Below are 27,980 nucleotides of genomic sequence, written 5' to 3'. Positions count from 1 at the left end.
AAAGTCAGCTCTAACCCAACTCCTAAAAGATAACTTAAAAATACTACTTTATTTATGAAACATTTTTACCTTCGAGGACGTCAACAAAGCAAAGTTTGATCAGATTTAGGGAACCTATGAGGACAATTTTGAGTAGTAAACACACACATAAACCAAACCGAAGCCACAAGAGTAAAAACACAAAAGAAAACACACACACGGCTCTCTTTTGCCTGATTTCCTGTGACTGCAGGCAGAACAATTCCCTGCTCACATCCAAACACACACACACTCAATCTCGGCGCTCTCCCACGTCGCCGATAAACTCTGGAGTGGTTCGGCTAAATTAACTATGCTAATCACGGCCGTGTCTCTGGGGATGTGAACACTAAATGGCTTTTAATCTAACGTGCCTCTGCAGACACAACAAACAAATAACAAACAACTTAGACAAGCCCCGCCTCCAGCACACTCTCGGCCAATCAGCTGTGGAGAACAGCAGGAGTGTTTCACCTTGACCTCTGGCCTCGAATCAAAAGGGCAGCAGATGATCAATATGGATTAAGATGCAGAATGCAGGACGCTTATGTTGTTATATTCATTGTTATTAGGAGCCAAGCCCAAAGGTTTTCTTATTTTCGTCCAATGGGAGTCTATGGCAGCCCTATGAAGGGAACATAGGAAATTGGTGAAATCTGGCACACTTGTAGTGATGACCAAGAATAGTGATCTGACCAACTTTGGGGTCTCTAGGACCAACTCTATAGCGCCACCACTAGTTCAAAAATTCAACATTAAAATGGTAATAACTCCTGAACCCCTAATTTACCAAATGCACGGAGTGTTCCTTAGAACTTCTGCATAATGATAATCCAGCTCCTAAACTTCCGCTGAAGCTCATTTTATATGTGATATATATATAGGTGGGCATTCTTGAGACTTCACTGCCTCGTTCTTATCAGAAACTAAGAAGAAGAAGAATTGCAACATCGTAAATAATGATATCGTCATGAACATTCAGTTTCATATTATTGAACAACATATCATTTAACCCTTAAAGACCTAGAAGATTTTTGGGGCACCTGAGGCACCTGTACATTTCTTTGTTTTTTTCAGACCTATTCTAGCAGTCAGCATTTGTCATATCATTATAAACATAAGAACTTTATGTCTAGCTAATTTAAAATTACAATTTTCCTTTGGTTTTCTCTAAGAATGAGTGAATTTCCAGAACTTTAGGAAAAACAATAGCAACAATTAGGTTTTTTACTGTGTACTCAAACAAAAACTCCTGAAGATTGGATTTGTTTTCTTTAGAAATTTGTATTTAGGTGTTTTACACTTCCAAATTATTATAGGCACTTTTTTAGTGAAAAACAGGCCTATTTAGTTTATTGACAATAAAGAGTCGTCCAGAAACATTTCAGGAGTAAAGACATGGAAGAAACATATTATATAATAGAAAAACACAGTAAAAAAAGTTACTTTTTTTAGATAAATATATTCTTAATCTGAGTATGAACAATAAACACGAACAGTGTAGGAAGTAGTGAAAACAATTGCACAAATTGTCTTGTGCAACAAAAATATAAACAGTCCGAATTACACACAAAATGAGAGAGAAATATACCGAGTGCAACAGAAAAATATAGTGTGTTTGCGTTTGTTTTCATGCACGCAAGACGCACCTAACTTTCACTATGCGTTTGTTTGCAGATTTGCAAAGAAATATGCTAATCGCTGGTTCAAAAGACCAAAACCTTTGTTTTTTGGTTGAATAGATAACAGTCCGGGCAACAATCTGGGCACAGGGGTGGGACTAAGCATTAACAATAGTTCCTGTTTGGCTCAGAGGACCGAAATTCATTGGTTTGATCTGACGAATCAGTGCTGAGGAAATGTGATGACGTAATTACGCTCACTACGGAAAAAGAAAAGAGACTTTTTGAAAGCATTCAAATTAGATTAGCGGTTCAAAAGTTATTAAAGATTCAAAAACAATAGTTATTTTTTGCTGTGGGCAGCTGTCTCGGTCTTTGAGGGTTAAATGCAGCGGAGAGTAGCTGCATAGTTGTACATTTAAAAGCTGACAGCTAAACACTATCATAACGTGTTTAGGCTAACATTAGCTAGCTAGCGATACTTCTCTTCAAGGACATCTTAATCGTATTCTTGATAATCAATAACTTGCCTTCATAGTCATGAACACATTTTTAAAATCTTGTAATATTTTAAAGCCGTTATTATTTTTCAACTCTACAGCTGTGGAATAAAATTCCCTTTAAAGATTCACTTTTCATATATAAAAAAATATATTTTCATGGAAAACAATGTCTTTTTAAGAACAAAATGACATGAAATTACTCATATAACCAGAAGATGGCAGCAGAGGGTCAATCATTGGCTGCAGCTGCCATTTCAACTCCCTAGTTTTTTCAAGACGTCTTGCTTTTCGATTTATTATAAAATTACTAGTATGATAAATTGTAGTACTTTTACCGCACTGAAGTATACAGTATAGCAAGTCCAGAAAGTCATTCAAATAAATGAATAAATAAATAAGCTCAGACACAAACAGCCCATAAGGGTGAATTATTTAAATACTTCTAAATAGTTCGCTACAAATGAAATAAGGTAAATATTAATGGTATAAGAATTAAATAATGCACTCAATATGAATCGATATGACTTTGAAATACTTTATATAATTTAATATCTACATCTTTTAAGCTTTATCTTAAACCGTAAAAGCTATTAAATAGCCTATGTTTAACCAACACAAACATGTTACTGCTGTAGTTTAGTTACTCTGGATTTAGTCCGAATCATTTAATGCACAGCTCTTTTTTTACATCAGCTTGTCAGATGTTTTGTCCGGTTATTACTGTCAATCATAGCAATGACCCACGCATTTTGAGCCGATTTACTTGTTTGTTTGTTTTTAAACTCGGGTCATTCTTAAAACGGTATACATGGACGTTTGGTCCTCTTAGACAAACTAAACATTTCTTCGATTATGAATGGATCCCATAGAGAAAATGAGCAAAGTACACTTCTATTACGGCACAGTACAGTTGAGCGGAAATGACTGAGCTGGTTTGTCTAAAACAAGGAAGTAATCTGTGCATATGGTTAATTCTAGAAAAAAGAAACTTAGTAAACCTGATTCCTCTCATCCTGCTGATCACAATCGGTAGCTTACATTAAGACTCCACCCATTACAATAGCGCCATTTTGAAAAGTACAGTATTCTGTTTTTTTGCTACTCCTCCTAGGAAATCGATCCAATTCTTTCCAAAATTGGCTCAGATGATCTTTGGACTGAGCTGCACAGAAATTACTGAACATTTTTTTTTATTCATCTTTGTTCAAAAGTTATGCTGTCGCAAAGTTAACAAGGTTGACCCAAAATTGGTTCAGAGGTTATATCTTGGCCAAACTTTGATCAATTGAACTGCTTGAACAAAACCATGCTCTGAGGATCTATGCCAAAGAAAAATTACCATTTTTGCATTTAACTTTCGCACAGTTTGTCAGAAAATAGTTGGTGTCTGTGAATTCCTTGGCTCATGTTGAATCTGAGGATTTCAATGCCAGGATTGGTTTCAGAATATTTGCTGTTTTTGTTCTTTCTGCTCTGAACTGCGCTACAGCCCTTCGATGGCTTGGGCCCGTAATCGCTGCTTGCAGCTATATTTATTATTATACCTGAAGTTCGGTGCAGACGCCCACTCCAGCGCCAGACAGGCCAGATCCACAGCTGCGTACACAAGCAGGAAGAAGATGGTGACGATACTCGCGATAGTGTTCAGCTTCCCAGAGAACAACACCAGCTGAGGACAGAAAGACAAGAAGAAGAAATGTCACTTTCACCTACACTTCACTAAACTAAATTAAACAACTGTTAAAAACAGTATTCGGTAAACGAAATAATTACATTTGAAGGAATTAAACTAAAACCAATCAAAACAAATTAAATATTAGATGAAAAACCTGACAGACATGATGACTTGGTAAATAAAATTATAAAATAAAATAAAATTAAAACCAATATATTTAAATTAAATTAAATGAAATTAAATATATTTAATTTAAATCAAATTAAACTGAATTAAATTAAATTAAATATTAGATGAAAGATCTTAAAAACTTGAAGATTTAGTAAATTAAATCATTAAATAATTCAATTTAATTATATTAAATTAAAATAAAACCAATAAAATAAAAAAACAATAAAACAAATAAAGATAAATTAAATATATAATAATATTAAATACTATAGTAGTATATAGATAACAGACAAATAAAGACAAATAAGGTAAAACAAGCTAAAATGACAATGAGAACTGAGGATAAAATAATTAAATATTAAAATGCATTATATTTATAATATACACTTTTTAAATCTATATATCTGTATCTATAACTATCTATAGATAGACAGACTTGAGTTATAAATCACAGTGAAAACTGAAAGAAAATATACATTAAAATAAATATTCATTTCAATTATACATTCAAAACGTTATTTATTAAAAATATTAATAAATACTACATTAGTGTGTAAATTTAAACTAAAATAAGATTGAAAACTAAAAATATAAATATCAAAATAAATATAAAAAATTCAAATAAATATATATCTTTATATATAAATTATAAAATATAGAAATATATTAGGGTTGACCGATTATCGGTGCCGGTATTAAGCATTTTCATGGTTATCATTTTCCAAAACCGATTTGCCAATAAAATAATTTAAAAGCATGTAAAGAAAGTTTTTGTCAGAGCCCCTGTTATTCTATAAATTGTATATTTTTGACATTTTAATTTTTACACCAGGCATACCGTATTTATCGGTTCAAAATATCGGTTATCGGTATACTAATTTCATACAAAACTATTTAAAACATTTTTTATACGTATAATGCATATGTACATATAATTATAAATTATATAAGATTTTGTAACCCAAGTTGTAAAAATAATATAAAAAAAAATTAAAACATTTTTAAATATTACATTAATACAAAACAATGGTTTATACTTATACATAGATATAATTATAAAATCTATAAGATTCTGTAAAAATAAAATAGTTGTAAACACAAAAATTATTTAAAATGTTACATTTTTTAAATTCAAAAATAATATATTAGACAAATTAAGAATTATACTTATAATACATATGTATATATAATTATAAAATTTATAATTTTTTGTAAAAATAAAACAAGTTGTAAATACTAAAATATTACATTTCGCAATACAAAAACCTAATATATTAAACAAAATAAAAACATACTTATAGTACATATGTATATATAATTATAAAATATATAAGATTTCGTAAAAATAAAATAAGTTGTAAAAATTATATAATAAATACTAAAATATTTTAAAATATTAAATGTTTTATAATTTAATGATACATTTTCAATATACATTAAAATATTTATATAATGGTATATAAATAACAGGCAGTTAAAGTAAGATTTTCGCATTCAAATTTAATGCAACAACAATATGGTAAAGAAAAATTACAAAAGCAAATGACTAAAACTTAAACTATTGGCAGCAACTGTTGTGTCTCTAAGCTCTAACAACCATAAAAACACACTGCACATGAATATTGCATAAAATAGTCCATTATTTATTAGATTCATCTATATGCATCAGTACTTTCAGTATTGATTGAATGCTGCAGTGCATTGTGGGACGGCCATGTCTTGGAAGGACACGGGTGATGCTCTTTTGAGGGTTTAGGTTTTGGAACAGAGCCTTTGTTTCACTATATTTTATTCCTCTCTCATTAAAGCACACACATGCCGTGTCTAACGAGCCTCTGTGTGTGTGTGAGAGCGCGGCTATAATTTAGAGCGAGTGTTATTAAGATATTGGCTGAGCATTATGCCTCATATTGAGTGCTCTTCTTTGAAGACCTCGTATATAACGCAGGGCTGCTTTAAGTGTTGAGGATAAATTGTGCGTTTATGAGGCAGAACGCGGCAGCGGTGGAGTTTTCATACAAAGTCAGGGTCGGACGCAGCAAACGCACGCATTTCTGCCGAAAAAGGCTTTCTGGAAGCGTGTTTTTGGACGTCGGGAACGCGGCTGGAAAACTTCCACGGCTTTAATCTGCTGAGTCACCATACACTTATGAGCGCCAGACCCACTATATATATAAATATATATAAAAAAAAATTATATAAAAAAATACTAAAATATTTTTAAATATTACATTTTTAATACGAAAAATATATTTAAAAAAATTATACTTATAATGCCTATGTATATAATTATACATGATATAAGATTTTGTAAAAATAAATTAAGTCGACAATATTTAAAAAAAAATTTCAATATTTTTAATTATATTTTTTAATATAAAAAAAGTAAAAATGTTAATAGTTATAATACAAAAAACACTGTCATATTAAAAAATGTTTTTACTTATAATACATATGCATATATAACGATTAAATATATATATATGTGACCCTGGACCACAAAAAAAGTCATAAGGTTAAATTTTACAAAACTGAGATGTATACATCATATGAAGCTCAATAGATAAGCTTTCTATTGATATATGGTTTGTAAGGATAGGACAATATTTGGCTGAGATACATCTATTTGAAAATCTTGAATCTGAGGGTGCAAATAAATCAAAATACGGGGAAAATCACCTTTAAAGTTCTCCAAATTAAGTTCTTAACAATGCATATTACTAATCAAAAATTACATTTTGATATATTTATAGTAGGAATTTTACAAAAAATCTTCATGGAACATGATCTTTACTTAATTTCCTAATGATTTTTGGCATAAAAGAAAAATCAATAATTTTGACCCATACAATATATTTTTGGCTAGTGCTACAAATATACCCCAGCGACTTAAGACTGGTTTTGTGGTCCAGGGTCACATATACGATTTTATAAAAAATAAAATAAGTTGTAAAAATAACAAAAAAATACTAAAATATTTTCATAAATATTTTTCAACAAAAAATTTCATATGTATATAATGTATATAATTATAAAATATAAGATTTTGTAAAAAATAAGTTGTACAAATAATATAAACAAATACTAAAATATTTTTAAACGTGACATTTGATACAATTTTTTTTACAAATTGTTTACTTAAAATACATTTGTATATATTATAAAATACATAATATTTTGTAAAAATAATATAAAAAATACTAAAATATTGTTAAATATATATTTTAATACGAAAAATAATATAATATTTAAAAAAATGTTTATACTTATTAAACATATGTATATAATTATAAAATATAAGATGTTGTAGAAATAAATAAGTTGTAAAAATATTAAAAATATTACAATTTAAATATATGTTTTTAATACAAAAAATAATATAATATAAAAAATTGTAGTTTATACTTATAATACATCTCTTCTGTGTGTGTGAAACACTAATGGAGGTTATCGCAAGTTTAATAGTGCAGATCAGATCAGACAGTGTGACAAAGCATTAGTGCATGAGCACAGGTCACGAGTGTGTGTGTGTGTGTGTGTGTGTGTGTGTGTGTGTGTGTGTGTGTGTGCAAATGTGTTTTCTGTTCCAGGTCGTGTCATCTTGCTCTTCGTGTCTAATGGCAGCAGCTCCCTCATAATCACAAAGTATTCTGGGAGTCAAAGAACCTTTAAACCAATCAGAGACCAATGACTCCGTGACAGAGAGAGAGAGAGAGAGAGAGAGAGAGAGAGAGAGAGAGAGAGAGAGAGAGAGATGGGAAGGTGTAGAACGAGTTTCTGTTTGATGAAAAGGAAATGTGTGAGAAAATTACAAAGTTTGCAATAACAGGGTATGAACATGCTAATGAGATTATGAATATGCTAATTTAACGGAGAAATGAGAAGCATATGGCAGTTTTCACACTGTAATGTAGAGCAGGAACTTCAATCTATTGAAGCCAAAAACCCTCAAATACTACCATCCTCAGTTCAGGATGACTTTATAAAATCATTTATTACTGAATTCAATTCAATTGAATCAAATGATTTGCGAACCCGAATTTTAGGGTAAATAGATGACACTAATAGTACAATAAAACTAATAAAATAAAAGTAACTTATTAGAAACTAGATTAAAACTCCTGCTGTACATTACAGTAATTAAGTTACATTTCAGTTTATATAATGTTTATCTAATATTTGTTTGATTTAGTTTTAGCTTGATTTCATATTTCAATTAATGAAAATGTTTTTAGTTGCTTTTTGTTAACAGCATCAACACTGAAAGAGAGTTTTTAATATTTGAAATGAATATGGATGAAAAAACAAATATTGGCATAACATGTATTTAAATATAAATATATATATATATATATATATTAATAATTCATAATTAATTTAATATTTGAAGTAATTAAATTATTATCTATTGTTTTAATAATAATAAAAAATAAAGAGCACAATGTAATAAAATTATCATTGTTTAAAAAACATTATTTATAAATGTATTTATTTTCAATGTATTACTACTACTACTACTACTAATAATAATAATCAGAATATATATATCATAATTTACATATAATTTAGTATTTTTTAATAATTATTAATTATTACTTTAATAACAACAACAATAATAATAATAATAATAATAATAATAATATAACAATCAAGAGTACAAATCTAATAAAAAAAAATGTTTTTAAATGTTTTTTTATTTATTTACTTTAATCTTAATTACATTATATATATTAGGGTTTTTTTTCCTTTCTTTTTTTTTTACCATTTTCCACTGACTTTTCAGGACATTTTTCTAAGCCTTTCCGCAGACTTTCTCAGGGCCTTTTTAGGGGCCCTGGATCCCAGTTTAAAACTAATTAAAGAATTGCCTTCAAAAGAACCATTAAAAGCAGCAAAAGAGATTCAGAATGTGGGCGGGGACATTTAAAATGTGGCACTCCCTGTGGGAGGGGCATGTTGAATATGGGCAGGGCATCCTAGATATGGGTGTGGCAATAATGAATATGGGAGGGGCATGTTTCTAAATAAAACTGAGCATGCAAAGACGGAAAACAACTATATTCATAGACGTGAGCTGATTGACAATCAGTGTTATTCATAAACTCATTTGAAGCGTCACCTGCACGAGGATCCAGGAGATCAGGACAGACACCCAGGGGTTCCCGCTGGCAGATGTGTGTTTGGCTGGAGACAGAAAGCGTCCTGAGAGACAGAGAGACACGAGACTCAGCCCATATGATCGCAACTCATATTTCCACATCAGACAACCTCTATCAGCAGATCAACAGCTGAAGGTGAACAAACCCACCGCAGCAGGAGAATCAATCACTCGCACATCCACATATTCATCCATCACACCAGAGAAACACACACACAAACAAACTAAAGTACTAAACCACATGCTTTCAGACAGTAACGGGAATTGTTTACATATTTATTTATTTGCACTGTGAAATTTTTTCTAGATGAAAGGGATTTTTTCTTAAACATTACCAGTGTATTTTATAGGAAAAAAAAACAAACATATTGGCATATAATATAATTCAATTTATATATATATATAGTTAATAATTCATAATTAATTTAATAATTTTAGTAATTAAATTATTATTCATTGTTTTAATAATAATAATAATAATAAAAATAAAGATCACAATATAATAAAATTATCACTGTTTAAAAAACATTGTTTATAAATGTATTTATTTTTTATTTATTATTAATAATAAGCAGAATATATATTTTATTATTTACATATAATTTAGTATATTTTAATAATTGTATTAATTATGTATTATTTTATTATTATTAATAATAATAATAATAATATAACAAACAGGAGACAATCTAATAAAATACTGATTTTTTTTTTATAAATGTATTAATTGTCAATAATAATAATGATGATAATAATAATAATAATAATAATAATAATATAGTAAGCAGAAATTATATTTTATTTTATTCATTTACCTTTATCTTATTTTTTTATTTAATTCTTTTGCATAACGTTAATAAGAGTTGAGGTTAAATGTGTCGAAATGTCATGAATAAAACATATTTTTAATTATTTATTTATATTTCATAATTTACATATATAATTTAGTATATTTTAATAATTTAATTTAAATTATTATTTATAATTGTAATAATAATAATAATAATAATAATAATAATAAAAGAAGAATTTGTTATTTTTTTTCTTTTGCATAACTGGAATATATGCAATACAAAATGCCTACCTTTTTTTAATAATTCACATAGTTTAGTATATTTTAATAATTTTATTAATGAAATAATATAAAAATCAAGAGTACAATCTAATAAAATATAATTGTTTAAAGAATATAAGTTATTAATTTATTTATTTTAAATGTATTAATATTATTAATATTATTAATATTATTATTATTATTATTATTATTATAAGCAAAATTTATATTTCTATTTATAATTATTTTATTTTATGCATAAGGGTAATAAGAGTTTGGAGGTTAAATGTGTTGTAATGTCATAAATAAAATAAAATGAGTATATTTTATTATTTACACATAAATTAAATGTTATAATTTCTTCTGTTTTTTTTATTAGATTCATATGTAAGTTCCTCCATATTTCACAGAGCTGTTTACAAACATCAGAGGTTACAAATGTTTATACAGATGAGGCTCATTAGAGGGTGAAGCAAATTCAATAAGATTATAATTAACGAGAACAGCACAGTTTACATCTGACATAATCGTGTGTGTTGTGTGACTGACAGATTAGAGTTTATGAGCGTCTGCGGTCACTCACCGAACAGGTCGTCGCGGGCCAGAGCGTAGAGGATGCGGGACGCTCCGATCAGGTTACTCATGGCAGCGGACAGCGTGGAGGAATAAACGCCGATCGTCACGAACGGATGCCACACGTTGATGTCTGTGAGGAAACCGTAATCCTGCTGCAGGAGGATCCTGGACACAAAACAAAGAAAACACTGCCATTTAAAACTCAGATTAAACTCAGAGTCTTTGAGCTCTTTACTAATATACACTGATATTGTACTTAAACATATTCTTCTTCTTCTTCTGAGACGAACATTATGACTCCATTTCCTCTAGAGCTTTTAAACTATTTATCTGCTAAAATAACTACTTAAACATGCTATAAACTTGTTAAAACATGTTTTAAAACATTTTTGTTGCATAAAATAAATGTTATGTGAAATAAAATTAATTATTAATTTAAAACTAGATGAGTAAAGTTTGTAGACAATCTTTAATTTGGCTTGAAAAAGCCTAGCTAGAAAGTTTGAAGTAGTTTAAATAAGTAAGCTTGAAGTTTAGAGCAAAAAGGGTCAAAGCTTTTTGTTAATATATTTTATCATGTTGTTAGCATGATTTAACATGAATTAGCAAGTTGCTAGCACTATTCTAGCAGTATTAGCAAGTTACTAACATGTTTTAGCATGTTACTAGCATGGGTTGGTTGCTAAGGTGTTGCTAGGGTATTTGGGGTGGTTGCTAGGGTACCCAGGGTGGTTGCAAGGGTGTTGCTATGTGGTTGCTAAGGTACCCAGGTGGTTGCTAGGGTGTTGATATGTAGTTGCTAGGGTATCAAGGGTGGTTGCTAGGGCAGCTGTTACGGTACCTGAGTTGGTTGCTAGGGTGTTGCTATGTGGTTGCTAAGGTACTCTGGGTGGTAGCTAGAGTGTTGCTAGGGTACCTGGGTTGGTTGCTAGGGTGTTGCTATGTGGTTGCTAGGGTACCTGGGGTGGTTGCTAGGGTGTTGCTATGCGGTTGCTAAAGTACTTTGGGTCGTTGCTAGGGTGTTGCTATGTGGTTGCTAGGTAGTCAGGGTGGTTGCTAGGGTACCTGGGTTGGTTGCTAGGGTGTTGCCATGTGGTTGCTAAGGTACGCTGGGTGGTCGCTAGAGTGTTGCCATGTGGTTGCTAAAGTACTTTGGGTCGTTGCTAGGGTGTTGCTATGTGGTTGCTAGTGTACCTGGGGTGGTTGCTAGGGTGTTACTAACATGTTGTTCCCATGATTAGCATGTTACTAGCATGAAAAATAAATTAAAAATATTAGATGAAATTCTTTATTAAAATGAAAATAAACACATTTATTGAAACAAATGTAAATAAATGTTTAAACTAAAATTGAAAAAAAAAAAAAATAAAAAAAAATAAATAAATAATTAAATTAAAAAATAAATAAATTAAAAAATAAAATAAAATAAAATAATAAAACAAAAAACCTGTTAACATCAAAGTGTGTCCTAAAAATTTTTTTTTTCTTTTTTTTTTATTATTTGCAATCAACCTCAAGCCACAAATGCTGTCATAGAGCTTAAAGCAACAGTTTATCCAAAAATAATTTTAATTTACTTATAAAACCAAACTAAAATAATTAAAATTATTAGATGAAACTCTTTATTAAAAGAAAATAAATACATTTATTGAAACAAATGTAAATAAATAATTACTTAAACTAAAATTGAAAAAAAAAATTTAATTACATTTAATTAATAAAATAATAAAAAAAAAATATAAAAATAAAATTAAAAAATTAAATTAAATTATAACATTTTATTATTTCTTTAAAAATTAATAAAAAAAATCAAAAATAAAATAATAAAATAAAAATCCTGTTAACAGGATCAAAGTGTGTTTTGTCTTTTAATTATTTGCAATCAACCACATGTAAAAATGTTGTCATAAAGTTTAAAGGAACAGTTTATCCAAAAATAATGATCATTTATTCAAACTCTTGTCATTTTAAACCTGTTTGACGTTCATTCTTCTGTGAAACACAAAAGATGATATTGGACCCCATTGAGTTACATTTCATTCACAAATTTTCAAAACATCTCCTTTTGCGTGCTACTGTACAGCTTTGAATGACACGAGGGAGAGAAAATGATGAAATGAAACAAATCAAACAATAAAATCAGTCACTAAAGAGCAAGAATCAAACACAGGTTGCTCTTTTTTTCTGTGGGTGTGTGTGGTTGAAACTCTTCTCACGCATTGGTTCAGCTCCAATGGGTTTAATAGCATCATCGCAGCTCTATTAAGTATTATACAGAGCGGCCGCACATCTGAACACACAATTATTCCATCTCTGTCTCTCGCACACATACAGACTAAAGACGCCAGTTAACAAGTCCGTATGAAATAGAAAACGTCAATCGTCCGTCCATCCGTGCGCTCCGTATCTTTTATTAGGTATTAATTCTGCTGACAGGAACCGAATGAATGTAAATACTGACAGCTGCAAACAAACAAAACTATTAGAAAAGCAGAGAAAGAGAGACAGACGTGTCATTTTCAGATGCGCTATCGATCTGGAGCTGCACAAAGATTATTGGGCTCTACGGCGACAATCAAATGAATTCTGACGGCTGGAAAAGAACAAAATAAGAGACACGACTCAAAAGATGAGTTCAGCCGAGCTTCATTTACCAAAACTAACCAGAAGTCACTGGCTAGCTAGTTTACAGCAGCTGGTGAGTTAAGAGAGACAAAGTTAAGAAAACATTTATCCGTCACATGACAAAATCACACGCTAACCTGACTGTTTTAACATGCTGAACACACGCAGGATAATTACTATAGACTGTATGTTTAGAGACTAGGGAAAAGAGTGAATGTTAAATTCACGATTATATTACCCATAAAGATAGAATTAAAAAAAAAGAAAATCGAAAATAAAAATTAACAAGTAAAATAAAAGGCAATAAAATAAAATAACATAAAAAAGGACAATAAAAACAGCCAATAACAAAAAATAAAATAAAACAGCCAATAAAATAAAATAACATAAAAAAGGACAATAAATCAGCCAATAAAATAAAAAGCCAATAAAAACAGCCAATAAAATAAAATAAAACAAAAAGTTGATAAAAAACAGCCAATAATATAAAATAAAAACAAAATAAAAAGCCAATAAAAACAGCCAATAAAATAAAATAAAACAAAATAAAAAGTTGATAAAAAACAGCCAATAAAATAAAATAAAAAACAAAATAAAAAGCCAATAAAAACAGCCAATAAAATAAAAAGCCAATAAAAACAGCCAATAAAATAAAATAAAATAAAACAAAAAGTTGATAAAAAACAGCCAATAATATAAAATAAAAAACAAAATAAAAAGCCAATAAAAACAGCCAATAAAATAAAATAAAACAAAAAGTCTATAAAAAACAGCCAATAAAATAAAATAAAACAAAACAAAATAAAAAGTTGATAAAAAACAGCCAATAAAATAAAATAAAATAAAACAAAATAAAAAGCAAATAAAAACAGCCAATAAAATAAAATAAAACAAAACAAAATAAAACAAAACAAAAAGTCGATAAAAACAGCCAATAAAATAAAACAACAAAATAAAATAAAGACAAATAAAACAGCAAATAAAATAAAACAAAACAAAAAGTCTATAAAAAACAGCCAATAAAATAAAATAAAACAAAAAATAAAAAGTTGATAAAAAACAGCCAATAAAATAAAATAAAATAAAACAAAATAAAAAGCCAATAAAAACAGCCAATAAAATAAAATAAAACAAAAAGTCGATAAAAAACAGCCAATAAAATAAAATAAAACAAAACAAAAAGTTGATAAAAAACAGCCAATAAAATAAAATAAAACAAAATAAAACAAAAAGTCGATAAAAACAGCCAATAAAATAAAATAACAAAATAAAATAAAGACAAATAAAACAGCAAATAAAATAAAATAAAACAAAATAAAAAGCCAATAAAAACAGCCAATAAAATAAAATAAAACAAAAAGTCGATAAAAAACAGCCAATAAAATAAAACAAAACAAAAAGTTGATAAAAAACAGCCAATAAAATAAAATAAAACAAAATAAAAAGTTGATAAAAAACAGCCAATAAAATAAAATAAAAAACAAAATAAAAAGCCAATAAAAACAGCCAATAAAATAAAAAGCCAATAAAAACAGCCAATAAAATAAAATAAAATAAAACAAAAAGTTGATAAAAAACAGCCAATAATATAAAATAAAAAACAAAATAAAAAGCCAATAAAAACAGCCAATAAAATAAAATAAAACAAAAAGTCTATAAAAAACAGCCAATAAAATAAAATAAAACAAAACAAAATAAAAAGTTGATAAAAAACAGCCAATAAAATAAAATAAAATAAAACAAAATAAAAAGCAAATAAAAACAGCCAATAAAATAAAATAAAACAAAATAAAACAAAAAGTCGATAAAAACAGCCAATAAAATAAAACAACAAAATAAAATAAAGACAAATAAAACAGCAAATAAAATAAAATAAAACAAAACAAAAAGTCTATAAAAAACAGCCAATAAAATAAAATAAAATAAAACAAAATAAAAAGCCAATAAAAACAGCCAATAAAATAAAATAAAACAAAAAGTCGATAAAAAACAGCCAATAAAATAAAATAAAACAAAACAAAATAAAAAGCCAATAAAAACAGCCAATAAAATAAAATAAAACAAAAAGTCGATAAAAAACAGCCAATAAAATAAAATAAAACAAAACAAAAAGTCGATAAAAACAGCCAATAAAATAAAATAACAAAATAAAATAAAGACAAATAAAACAGCAAATAAAATAAAATAAAACAAAATAAAAAGCCAATAAAAACAGCCAATAAAATAAAATAAAACAAAAAGTCGATAAAAAACAGCCAATAAAATAAAACAAAACAAAAAGTTGATAAAAAACAGCCAATAAAATAAAATAAAATAAAACAAAATAAAAAGCAAATAAAAACAGCCAATAAAATAAAATAAAACAAAACAAAATAAAACAAAAAGTCGATAAAAACAGCCAATAAAATAAAATAAAACAAAACAAAATAAAAAGTTGATAAAAAACAGCCAATAAAATAAAATAAAATAAAACAAAATAAAAAGCAAATAAAAACAGCCAATAAAATAAAATAAAACAAAATAAAACAAAAAGTCGATAAAAACAGCCAATAAAATAAAACAACAAAATAAAATAAAGACAAATAAAACAGCAAATAAAATAAAATAAAACAAAACAAAAAGTCTATAAAAAACAGCCAATAAAATAAAATAAAATAAAACAAAATAAAAAGCCAATAAAAACAGCCAATAAAATAAAATAAAACAAAAAGTCGATAAAAAACAGCCAATAAAATAAAATAAAACAAAACAAAATAAAAAGCCAATAAAAACAGCCAATAAAATAAAATAAAACAAAAAGTCGATAAAAAACAGCCAATAAAATAAAATAAAACAAAACAAAAAGTCGATAAAAACAGCCAATAAAATAAAATAACAAAATAAAATAAAGACAAATAAAACAGCAAATAAAATAAAATAAAACAAAATAAAAAGCCAATAAAAACAGCCAATAAAATAAAATAAAACAAAAAGTCGATAAAAAACAGCCAATAAAATAAAACAAAACAAAAAGTTGATAAAAAACAGCCAATAAAATAAAATAAAATAAAACAAAATAAAAAGCAAATAAAAACAGCCAATAAAATAAAATAAAACAAAACAAAATAAAACAAAAAGTCGATAAAAACAGCCAATAAAATAAAATAAAACAAAACAAAATAAAACAAAAAGTCGATAAAAACAGCCAATAAAATAAAACAACAAAATAAAATAAAGACAAATAAAACAGCAAATAAAATAAAATAAAACAAAACAAAAAGTCTATAAAAAACAGCCAATAAAATAAAATAAAACAAAAAATAAAAAGTTGATAAAAAACAGCCAATAAAATAAAATAAAACAAAATAAAAAGCCAATAAAAACAGCCAATAAAATAAAATAAAACAAAAAGTCGATAAAAAACAGCCAATAAAATAAAATAAAACAAAACAAAAAGTTGATAAAAAACAGCCAATAAAATAAAATAAAACAAAATAAAACAAAAAGTCGATAAAAACAGCCAATAAAATAAAATAACAAAATAAAATAAAGACAAATAAAACAGCAAATAAAATAAAATAAAACAAAATAAAAAGCCAATAAAAACAGCCAATAAAATAAAATAAAACAAAAAGTCGATAAAAAACAGCCAATAAAATAAAACAAAACAAAAAGTTGATAAAAAACAGCCAATAAAATAAAATAAAACAAAATAAAAAGTTGATAAAAAACAGCCAATAAAATAAAATAAAAAACAAAATAAAAAGCCAATAAAAACAGCCAATAAAATAAAAAGCCAATAAAAACAGCCAATAAAATAAAATAAAATAAAACAAAAAGTTGATAAAAAACAGCCAATAATATAAAATAAAAAACAAAATAAAAAGCCAATAAAAACAGCCAATAAAATAAAATAAAACAAAAAGTCTATAAAAAACAGCCAATAAAATAAAATAAAACAAAACAAAATAAAAAGTTGATAAAAAACAGCCAATAAAATAAAATAAAATAAAACAAAATAAAAAGCAAATAAAAACAGCCAATAAAATAAAATAAAACAAAACAAAATAAAACAAAAAGTCGATAAAAACAGCCAATAAAATAAAACAACAAAATAAAATAAAGACAAATAAAACAGCAAATAAAATAAAATAAAACAAAACAAAAAGTCTATAAAAAACAGCCAATAAAATAAAATAAAACAAAAAATAAAAAGTTGATAAAAAACAGCCAATAAAATAAAATAAAATAAAACAAAATAAAAAGCCAATAAAAACAGCCAATAAAATAAAATAAAACAAAAAGTCGATAAAAAACAGCCAATAAAATAAAATAAAACAAAACAAAAAGTTGATAAAAAACAGCCAATAAAATAAAATAAAACAAAATAAAACAAAAAGTCGATAAAAACAGCCAATAAAATAAAATAAAACAAAATAAAAAGCCAATAAAAACAGCCAATAAAATAAAATAAAACAAAAAGTCGATAAAAAACAGCCAATAAAATAAAACAAAACAAAAAGTTGATAAAAAACAGCCAATAAAATAAAATAAAATAAAACAAAATAAAAAGCAAATAAAAACAGCCAATAAAATAAAATAAAACAAAACAAAATAAAACAAAAAGTCGATAAAAACAGCCAATAAAATAAAATAACAAAATAAAATAAAGACACATAAAACAGCAAATAAAATAAAATAAAACAAAATAAAAAGTTGATAAAAACAGCCAATAAAATAAAATAACATGAAATAAAATAAAGGCAAATAAAACAGCCAATAAAATAAAACAAAATAAAAAGTCAATAAAAACAGCCAATAAAATAAAAATAAAACAAAATAAAAAACAAAAAGTCGATAAAAACAGCCAATAAAATAAAATATAAAAACAGCCAATAAAATAAAATAACATAACATAAAGGCAAATAAAACAGCCAATAAAAATAGCCAATAATAAAATAAAATAAAATAAAATAAAATAAAATAAAAACAACAAATTAAATAAAATAAAATTAAATTTTGTACCAATAAAACAGCCAATAAAATAAATAACGTAAAATAAAGGCAAATAAAACAGCCAATAAAAATAGCCAATAATAAAATAAAATAAAATAAAATAAAAACAAAAACAACAAATTAAATAAAATTAAATTAAATTTTGTACCAAGAAAATTAAGCCAAATTTTAGAACTTGGTTTTCTGTATTCTAATATTTTTTTCTGGACAATTCCAAAAGTAAAACAAATACAATACAATTATTTGATGATTTGATAAAGATGATAAAATGTTCATTTTTAATGGAAAAATAAATAAATTTAATGTTATGCAAAATAAATACATAAAAATAAAAAGGCATTTATAAACAGCCAATAACTAAACTAAAATAAATAAATAAAAATCCAATAAAAATACCCAATAAAATAACATAAAAAAGCCAATCAAATCAAATCAAAACAGCCAATAAAATAACATAAAAATTTGAACCAAGAAAAATAAGCTAAATTTTAGAACTTTGTGTTCTGTATTTTTATATTTTTTTCTGGACAATTCTAAAAGTAAAACAAATACAATACAATTATTTGATGAAGATGAGAACATTTGAATGTTTAAAGGAAAATGTTTAATTTTAATTTGGTGTGACACATCCACAACCAATAAAGACAACAGCAGTAACATGATCAGTCAATTACGTAAGTACACACTGCATACTTAAGTGCACTAAAGCAGACTTGTTTTACAGGCCATGCATGGCGTTGGGGATTACATATTGAACGCTACGGTCAGATGTGACGTCCATCAATAACATGGGGTTATCTGGCGGTCTGAAGGAGCAGAATAAAGGAGCGCTGACCTCCAGCGAGTGTGTGAACGACAGGTTAGAGAGTGAGAGCCGCGGCTCTGGAGTTAAACGCTCCTCTGAGACGAAAGAGCAGGATCATTAAAAACGATCGATAGCTAACAAGCTCCGTTCACGTCTCTCCATCTCCTCCATCACACCTCCGTCTCTATCACTCCATCCCTCCTTAAAAACACCAGCGTCTGATACAGTACAGAACAGACAGGAAAGAAACACCTCGAAACACTACGCTTTTTAAAGTGCCTTTTTTTAACATTCAGAAATAAAACTTATTAATTATTGTAGTCTAAATTCACACCAAACATCATGAACATCAACCAGGGTTATTATAGTTAACTAAAACTAAAACCATAAAAAAAACTTAAAAAATAATAAATGTTAACTTAAAATAAAAAAAATATAAAAAATTAAAAATTAAATATATTTTAAATGACCAAAACACAGAATAAACCATGTTTTTTTTTGCTTTTGTTTTTTTGTTTAAAGATTTTTTTAGTTTTATTTATTTATTTATTCATTCATTCATTATTAAACATTTATTTGAATGTATTTATTTTCATTTAACAAAGTTTTATCTAATTTATTATTATTATTATTATTATTTATTTTTATTATATATTATAAAGTTTTATTTTTTTAAACTAAAGCCATAAAAAACACTTGAAATATAATACATGTTACCTGAAATAAAAAAGTAATAAAAAAAATAACAGATTTTATTTCAGCTAGTTTCCAAAGCAACATTTCTCATTTTCATTTATTTTAATGTCATGTATTAAATAACTAAAATTAAAACTGAAATAAAAATTTAATAAAACAATATAGACATATAAAAACACCAAAAACTAATTAACATTTTTTTAAAGATTATTTATGTATTTATTTATTAAGTAAAAACATGTATTTATTTCCATTTAATAAAGTTTTATCTAATTTATTCTTAAAGTTAGTATCATTAAGACACTATTATATTTTTATTCATATTTTGAATTAATTTTAACTTTTTTAAACTAAAGCCATAAAAAAACTTTAAATATAATAAATGTTACCTGAAATAAAAAAAAATTAAATATAAAAAATTAAATGGATTTTATTTTAGCTAGTTTCCAATGCAGCATTTCTCATTTTCATTTAGTTTTACGTACTAAAATAACTAAAATTAAAACTGAAATAAAATTAATTAAAACAACAAAGACATTTAAAAACAGCAAAAACTAATTTAAAAAAATTACTTTTTTTAAAGATTGTTTTGTTTTATTTAAGTAAACATTTATTTCAATAAATGTAATTATTTCATTTAATACAATTTTATATAATTTATTTTATTCTTATTTAAGTTAGTATCATTAAGACACTATTATATTTTTATTCATATTTTGAATTAATTTTTATTTTTTTAAACTAAAGCCATAAAAAACACTTTAAATATAATAAATGTTACCTGAAATATAAAAATTAAATATAAAACAAATTAAATGAAAATGAGAAACTTTAGGAAATCTATTTCGTTTAACGTCATGTACTAAAATAACTACAATTAAAACTGAAATAAAAATTAAGTAAAACAATACAGACATATTTATAAACATCAAAAACGAATAAAAATACAAAAATTTTAGCTAAAATTAATATGAAAGCAGAAAATATGAAAATAAAATCTAGGTCAAATCAAATTATATCATTATAAATTTATAAGAATAAAATAAAATAAAATAAAAACATAAGAATAAAAATATAAATATAAATATAATATATAAATATAAATAAATATATAAAATAAAAATATATAAAATAATATATAAAATATAAATAAATAATACATTATTTGAATAAAATAATTGTTATAATTTATTACATTATTAAATATAAATATAAAAGAAAATAATATAAAATTAATTATCTTATATATTTATTTAAGTTATATTTTACATATAATATTTTACAGATTCTGTGAGTTACACTACCATTTAAAGTTTGGGGACAGTCAAATTTTCTTTTTTTTTCTTTTTTTTTAAAGAAATCAACAGTTTAAATAATCAAGGATGCATTAAATTGACGGTAAAGGCATTTATAATGTCACAAAAGATTTCTATTTCAAATAAATGCTGTTCTTTTGAACTTTCTATTCATCTGTGAATCCTGAAAAATAAAACGCATCATGATTTCCACAAAAATATTGTGCAGCACAACTGTTTTTAACATTTTAACAGCAGCAAAAAAGCATAATAGAATGATTTCTGAAGCATTTTGTGACACTGAAGACTGGAGAATTGATGCTGAAAATTCAGCTGCGCATCACAGAAATAAATCACATTTTAAAACATATTTGCATAGTAATCAGCTATTTAGAATTGTAATAATATTTCACATTTTTACTGTTTTTACGGTGTTTTTGATCAAATAAATGCAGCCTTGGTAAGCTTATGTTACTATTGAATGCTAGTTTATGTTACTAACTGAAGTACAATTGCCATCTGCCTTTACAAATAAGATAAAAATTGGAAAACAATGAGAATAAGAGAGAACAGGAGGTGAAAGTTCATCATCTGCAGTAGTGAGATACAGAACAGAAGCAGAAACACAGATCAAAGCGACTCACGAACACAGACAGACGGAAAGACGCTCAGGGGTTTGACTCTCACAGCGCTGCCACAAAAGACAAATGACAGATTTAAACTAATACAATTAAACACTGAACGAACAAATGAACACGCACTAGAACTGACTGACAGCTCTGGAGAAACACAGAAACACACACACGTTTCCTTTAGCTATGGGTTTCTCTTTCTGTCACACACAGCGACTGGTTTCCAATCAGTGCTGAATCATTTCTCATCATCATCATCATCATCATGACGAATAGATCACTTACTGTAATACAACAGACTGTTTCTGTTACCGTACCTTTAAGACTCACTCTACATGTCATTACATATGCAAATGAGCTCTGTTCTGATTGGTTGATGTAAAAGGAGTAATATTGATGAGTTGTGCTTTGTTTCTGATCCATTAAAAAATAAAATCATAAAGTTTAGATCTTAAAATTCATACTCAAAACTGTGAAAAAAAGCGAATAAAAAATTACAACTTTTTAATCTCACAATTCTGACTTTTTTTCTCAAAATTGTGAGAGAAACAAGGCTAATTTGTTTCTGCCATGGAATAAAATAAAAAACTTTTATTTTTACAATTGCAAATTTGTAGTTCACAAAAAGAGTTTTTTCACTACGTTGAGTTTGTATATCACAATTCATATTCCAAATAAAAAAAATATAATTTCAAATTTTTATCTCATAAATCTGTTTGTTTTTGTCTGTTTTTTTAATTGCAACTTTTTAATCTTACTTTTACTTTGTCAGAATTGCAAGTTTTTATCTCACATTTCTGAGTTTCAATTCTGCCAGAAAAAACTGTGATATATAAACTGCGAAAACAATTGTGAGATTAAAATTTTATTGATTTTTTTAAATAAATAATATGGTGGAAACAAAAACTTTTTTTTTTTTTTTCGCAAAATTGCAGGGAAAAAAAATGTCTGCATTGTTGCTGCCAGCAAGTAAAAAATAAAAGGTAAAATTACAACTTATAAATCTCACAATTCTGACTTTTTCTTAAAATTGTGGGAAAAGTCTGATTTGTTTCAAACATGGAATAAAAAAAAACTTTTTTTCCTCAAAAATATATATTTATAATTTACAAATCTGAGTTTGTAGCTCACAATTTGTCATAATTGTGATGAAAAAATAATTTCCGCCTTGGAATAAAAAAAACATTTCTAATTTTTCTTTCACAAATCCGACTTTTTTTCTCAGAATTGCATTTTTATATCTAACACTTCTGACACACAATTCTAACTTTTTTTCTCAAAACTGTGAGGGAAACAAGTCTCATTTGTTTCTGCCATGAAATAAAAAAGTAGCTTTCACATTTGCAAATTTATAGTTCAAAATTCAGACTTTTTTTGCACAATATTGAGTGTGTATATCACAATTCATTCTTTACTTCTCATAATTGCAAAGAAAAAATTCTAAGTCATTTCAGAATAAAATAAATTAATAAAAAGTGTTCCATATTTTTATCTCATAAATCTTGCAAGTTTTTCTCAAAATTGTGAAAAAAGTCAGAATTGTTGCTGCCACCAAATAAAATAAAAAATTAAGGTCATTTCAACTTTTATATCTCGCAATTCAGACTTTTTTTCTCACAATTGCAACTTGTACTTCTCAGGATTGCAAGTTTATATCTCATAATTCTGAGTTTCAATCTTTCAATTCTGCAATAAAAAACAAACAAACTGTGATATAAACTCAGAATTTCAGTTTAATTTTTTAATCACAATTGTGACTAAATTGTCTCCCCATAATTGTGAGTCTAGCTCACAATTCAGACTTTTCTTCTCAGAATTGCAAGTTTATATCTCACACTTTTGAGTTTCAATATTTCAAACAAACAGTGATATAAACTCAGAACTGCAGCTTACTTTTTTTCCATTTTTAATCACAATTGTGACTATTTTTTTCCCTCATAATTGTGAGTATATATATATATCAAAATTCAGACTTTTTTCTTAAAATTGTGAAAAAAGTCAGATTTGTTGCTGCCACCAAAAACAAATGAAAGGTAATTTCAACTTTTATCTCACAATTCTTTCTTTTTTTCTCAAAATGTGTGGTTTAAAAAATTAACGGCATGAAATAAAAAATAAAAAAGTCACTTTTTTTTCTCAATTGCAAATTCTGACTTTTTTCCTCGCAATATTGACTGTGTGTATCACAATTCATACTTCTCATAATTGTAAAGAAAAATTTTTAATAAAAAAATTCTAAATTTTTATCTTATAAATCTTTTTTTTTCTTACAAACAATACTTTTTAGAATTGCAAGTTTATATTTCTCACGTCTGAGTTTCAATCAGATATAAACTGCGAAAATAATAGTGAGATAAATATGAATTAAATTTTCATAAATGATATGGCAGAAGCAAAAACTTTTTTACACACAATTGCGAAACAAGTCAGAATTGTGAGATATAAAAGTCTATTGTGATCTTCATCTAACGTCAGAATGACTCATTTATGCTGTTTAACTTCAATAAAAGCATCTTTTCTTCCTCTGCGTAGGGCGTTTTCATCATGCAATGAACTCTTTTATTTCAAAATATCAAGGGAAATTTGATTTCTCCAGAAGTGACCTTTAAAACTTAAATTTCTCATTATTTCTCCTGCTATTCTTAATACAGAAATGCACCAGCTTTCTTATTTTCATCTTTTGAGGAAGTCTGCAGGCGTTTTAATGTCGTAGTGCCATCTTCTGGTCACTCAAAGCACTGGATTCAGCTCCACTGACACAAATAGTCTTATTTTCACTTGATTAGGTGGATTAATCTTTAATGTAGGACCACCCGCCTCCTCTGTTGTCATGGCGACGGGCAGAGGGTCTCCACGGCGACCAGCGATGGGCATTTTGAACGACAGTGATGAGAAGCTGATTGATGGCTTTAATAATAAGAAAAAAAGGATTTTTAATCTCTAATGCTGATGTAATTTAATTACATCCATCTCTTTCTCTCTTTTATTCAGAACATATAAACTCTACTTTTCAAAATCAGTCATTACAGACGTGATTGATTGAATCGCTTCAGGGGTCTCACTTCAAAATCATGGTTAAGGCCAGTATGTGATGATTTACAGACATTAAACAGGCACTTTTTTAAACTTCCTACTGTTTAAAGTAGTTCACTTAAAGTCTCAAAGACTACACACATGCAGTAAGGTTTAGGAGTAAAAGCTTAAATTAGGGTAATTATTACTACAATTAGAACAAAGATTATTTTAAATTAAATAAACTAAATAAAATCTATTTTTAAAAAACTAAACTTATATTTCAGTTATATATATATATATATATATATATATATATATATATATATAAATAACATTTATTTTTTATTATTATTTATAATATATTATAATAAATATAATATAATATAAATAAAATATTATTCATAAAACAAAGACAGCATGTTTTTGTTACTTGAAATAAATGTTAAAAATATATTAAAACATAATATTTATGTTTAACTTGATGTACCAAATTAAACTTAAAACTGAAATAAAAATCTATACAAAAAGGAAAAGATTATTTTACATTATTTTAAACGAAATAAAATAAAATATATTTTTAAAAAACTAAACTTATATTTCAGCTAGTTGACATTATAACATTTCTCATTTTCATTTAGTTTAACTAGATGTAGTAAAATAAACTAAAACTTAAATACAATTGTAGACAATTCTAGACAAAAAAATTTACCATTTAAAAATAATATATATGTACAAACACTTAAACTATTAAAAATGACAAAAACTCACAATTACTAAAATGCTAACAAATAAAAATAAAAATAAACCAATTCAAGCAATTTAATAAAATAAAAAAATTCGAAATATTGTAAAAGTATAATAGTAATTTCACCAAAGTTTCAGGAGTGAAAACTGCATTTAAAGGGGCATAAAACAAAGACAACATGTTTTTGTTACTTGAAATAAATGTTAAATAAAATATTAAAACAGTATATTTATATTTAACTTGATGTATCAAAATACAATTAAAACTGAAATAAAAATCATTACTAAAAGACATATAATATAAAAATGTATGCTTTTTACAAACAAAAAATATTATTATTATTATTATTGTTATTAATAATAATAATAATTATATAAATATGTTAAAAAACTAAATTTAAAACAGAAAATACAAACAAATTCAACTAATTCCATAAAAAACTAAACTAAAACTTAAATACAATTGTAGACAAAAATGTATTTAAAAATAATATATATATATATATATATATATATATATATATATATATATATATATGTAATATAATATAATAAAACTTTAAGAGAAATATTTAAAATGACAAAAACACAAATACTAAAATGCTAACAAATGAAAATAAATATAAACCAATTCAAGTAATTTATTAAAATAATATAAAAAAATTCTAAATATCGAAAAAGTATAATAGTAATTTCATCAAAGTTCCAGGAGGGAAAACTGCATTTAAAGGGGCATAAAACAAAGACAACATGTTTTTGTTACTTGAAAAAATAAATGTTAAATAAAATATATTAAAACATTATATTTATGTTTAACTTGATGAACCAAAATAAACTTGAAATGAAAATCAATACAAAAAGGCATATAATATAATTTATAATATAAAACAAAAATTATTATTATTTATTGCTGTTATTAATAATAATAATAATAATAATAATAATGATGATGATGATGTTAAAAAACTTAAATCTAAACAGAAAATACAAACAAATTTAACTAATTCAATAAAAAAACTATAATTGTATGACAACACTAAAACAGCACTGATGTAAATGCAGAAATGAATCATTTAATTAAGAGCTAGACTAATTTAGACTATTTTACATCTTTCTCTGTCATTTAATAGAAGAAACTTTCTTTCTATAAAACTCCAGTGTGACACAGTCACACTCAAACACGCAGGCATTTTCAAACTCTTTCCTCATGCACATCATGTGAGGCACACATGACCCGGCCATCACGAGGCCACATCCCCTAATTACGACAAAACGATCGTGCAAGTAAAAAGCTGACATGCTTTATAAGCTACAAACATGAGCATTCAAACTGAATTGTGTTCAATTCAATTTAACTGCATGCAGTCTGAATTCTTTCTGTTGGAAATGCCAGGAATGTCATGTGACGTCAATCACACTTCTGCTTGCTTTACACACACACACACACACACACACACACACAATTAACAGTCTGAGACTTCTGCAACCCAGCATTTGTGTTAATAATCATGATGATTGCATTCATATCTACATTTATGCATTTAGCAGATGCTTTTATCCAAAACTACTTAAAAGAGGAAAAAAAAGTCACAATAATTACATCTAGATTTAAATGTTTGAGTTAACAGAGACATGGAAGAGAAAACGTGAGCTAACAATGAACAATACTTATCCAGCGCTTATGAATAGTTTAGTAAATGTTAATGGCAACACATGTTTAAAAGTCAAAAGTTAACATTGTTACTAACATTTTAAGTTAACATTTTATTAACATTAACAAAGATTAATTATCACAAAAATTAATTAAATAATAATATTAACTACATTTACTTACTTTAGGGTTTTTATTGTTATTATATAAAATTTATAGTATATATATCTTTATCTTTTTTAAAGCGTTTTCACTTGAAATTTATATATATTTTATATATATATAATATTTCGCTTACATATTTATAATTTTTTAGTTTATTTATTGCAATTAAATAAATGAATTATATATATATATATATTTAATTCATTTATTTAATTGCAATAAATAGCCATTGATGCTTAAAAAAATAAATAAACCAAAAAAATGTTTTATTTAATTGCAATAAACAGCTAAAAATAAATAAACTAAAATTTATAAATAGTTTTATTCTTTTATTCAATTGCAATTAATACCCATTGATGCTGCTAAAGAATAAATAATTTTATTCATGAATATAACTTAAATAACAAATATATTTATAAATAAATAAATATAAAAACATTTTTATTATTTTATTTAATTGCAATAAATAGCATTGATGCTGGAAAAAATACAAACAAAAAATAAATAAATTAATAAATTAATAAATGAATAAATAAATAATACACTAATGCTGAAAAAAAAATAAAAATAATTTTATTTT

The 27,980-nt window shown here is 25.7% G+C and overlaps 1 protein-coding gene across 1 annotated transcript in view; it reads right to left on the bottom strand.

Annotated features, from left to right (window-relative positions):
• Positions 1–378: 378 nt before the first annotated feature.
• The window catches only part of LOC141312746 (solute carrier family 12 member 9-like), a 96,725-nt gene continuing 69,123 nt past the window's right edge, over positions 379–27,980 (bottom strand). Inside the window, exons 2-5 of the mRNA XM_073832622.1 lie at positions 10,785–10,942; positions 9,109–9,191; positions 3,688–3,812; positions 379–394 (exon numbers count right to left, since the gene is read on the bottom strand). Coding sequence (XP_073688723.1) covers positions 379–394; positions 3,688–3,812; positions 9,109–9,191; positions 10,785–10,942 — 382 coding nt within the window. The remainder of the gene's footprint in view (positions 395–3,687; positions 3,813–9,108; positions 9,192–10,784; positions 10,943–27,980) is intronic.

The sequence above is a fragment of the Garra rufa genome, unplaced genomic scaffold, assembly GCF_049309525.1.
Source record: "Garra rufa unplaced genomic scaffold, GarRuf1.0 hap1_unplaced_005, whole genome shotgun sequence".
Lineage (NCBI taxonomy): Eukaryota > Metazoa > Chordata > Actinopteri > Cypriniformes > Cyprinidae > Garra > Garra rufa.
The sequence above is the reverse complement of the archived record's forward strand: the minus strand, read 5'-3'. Positions and strand labels throughout refer to the sequence as shown.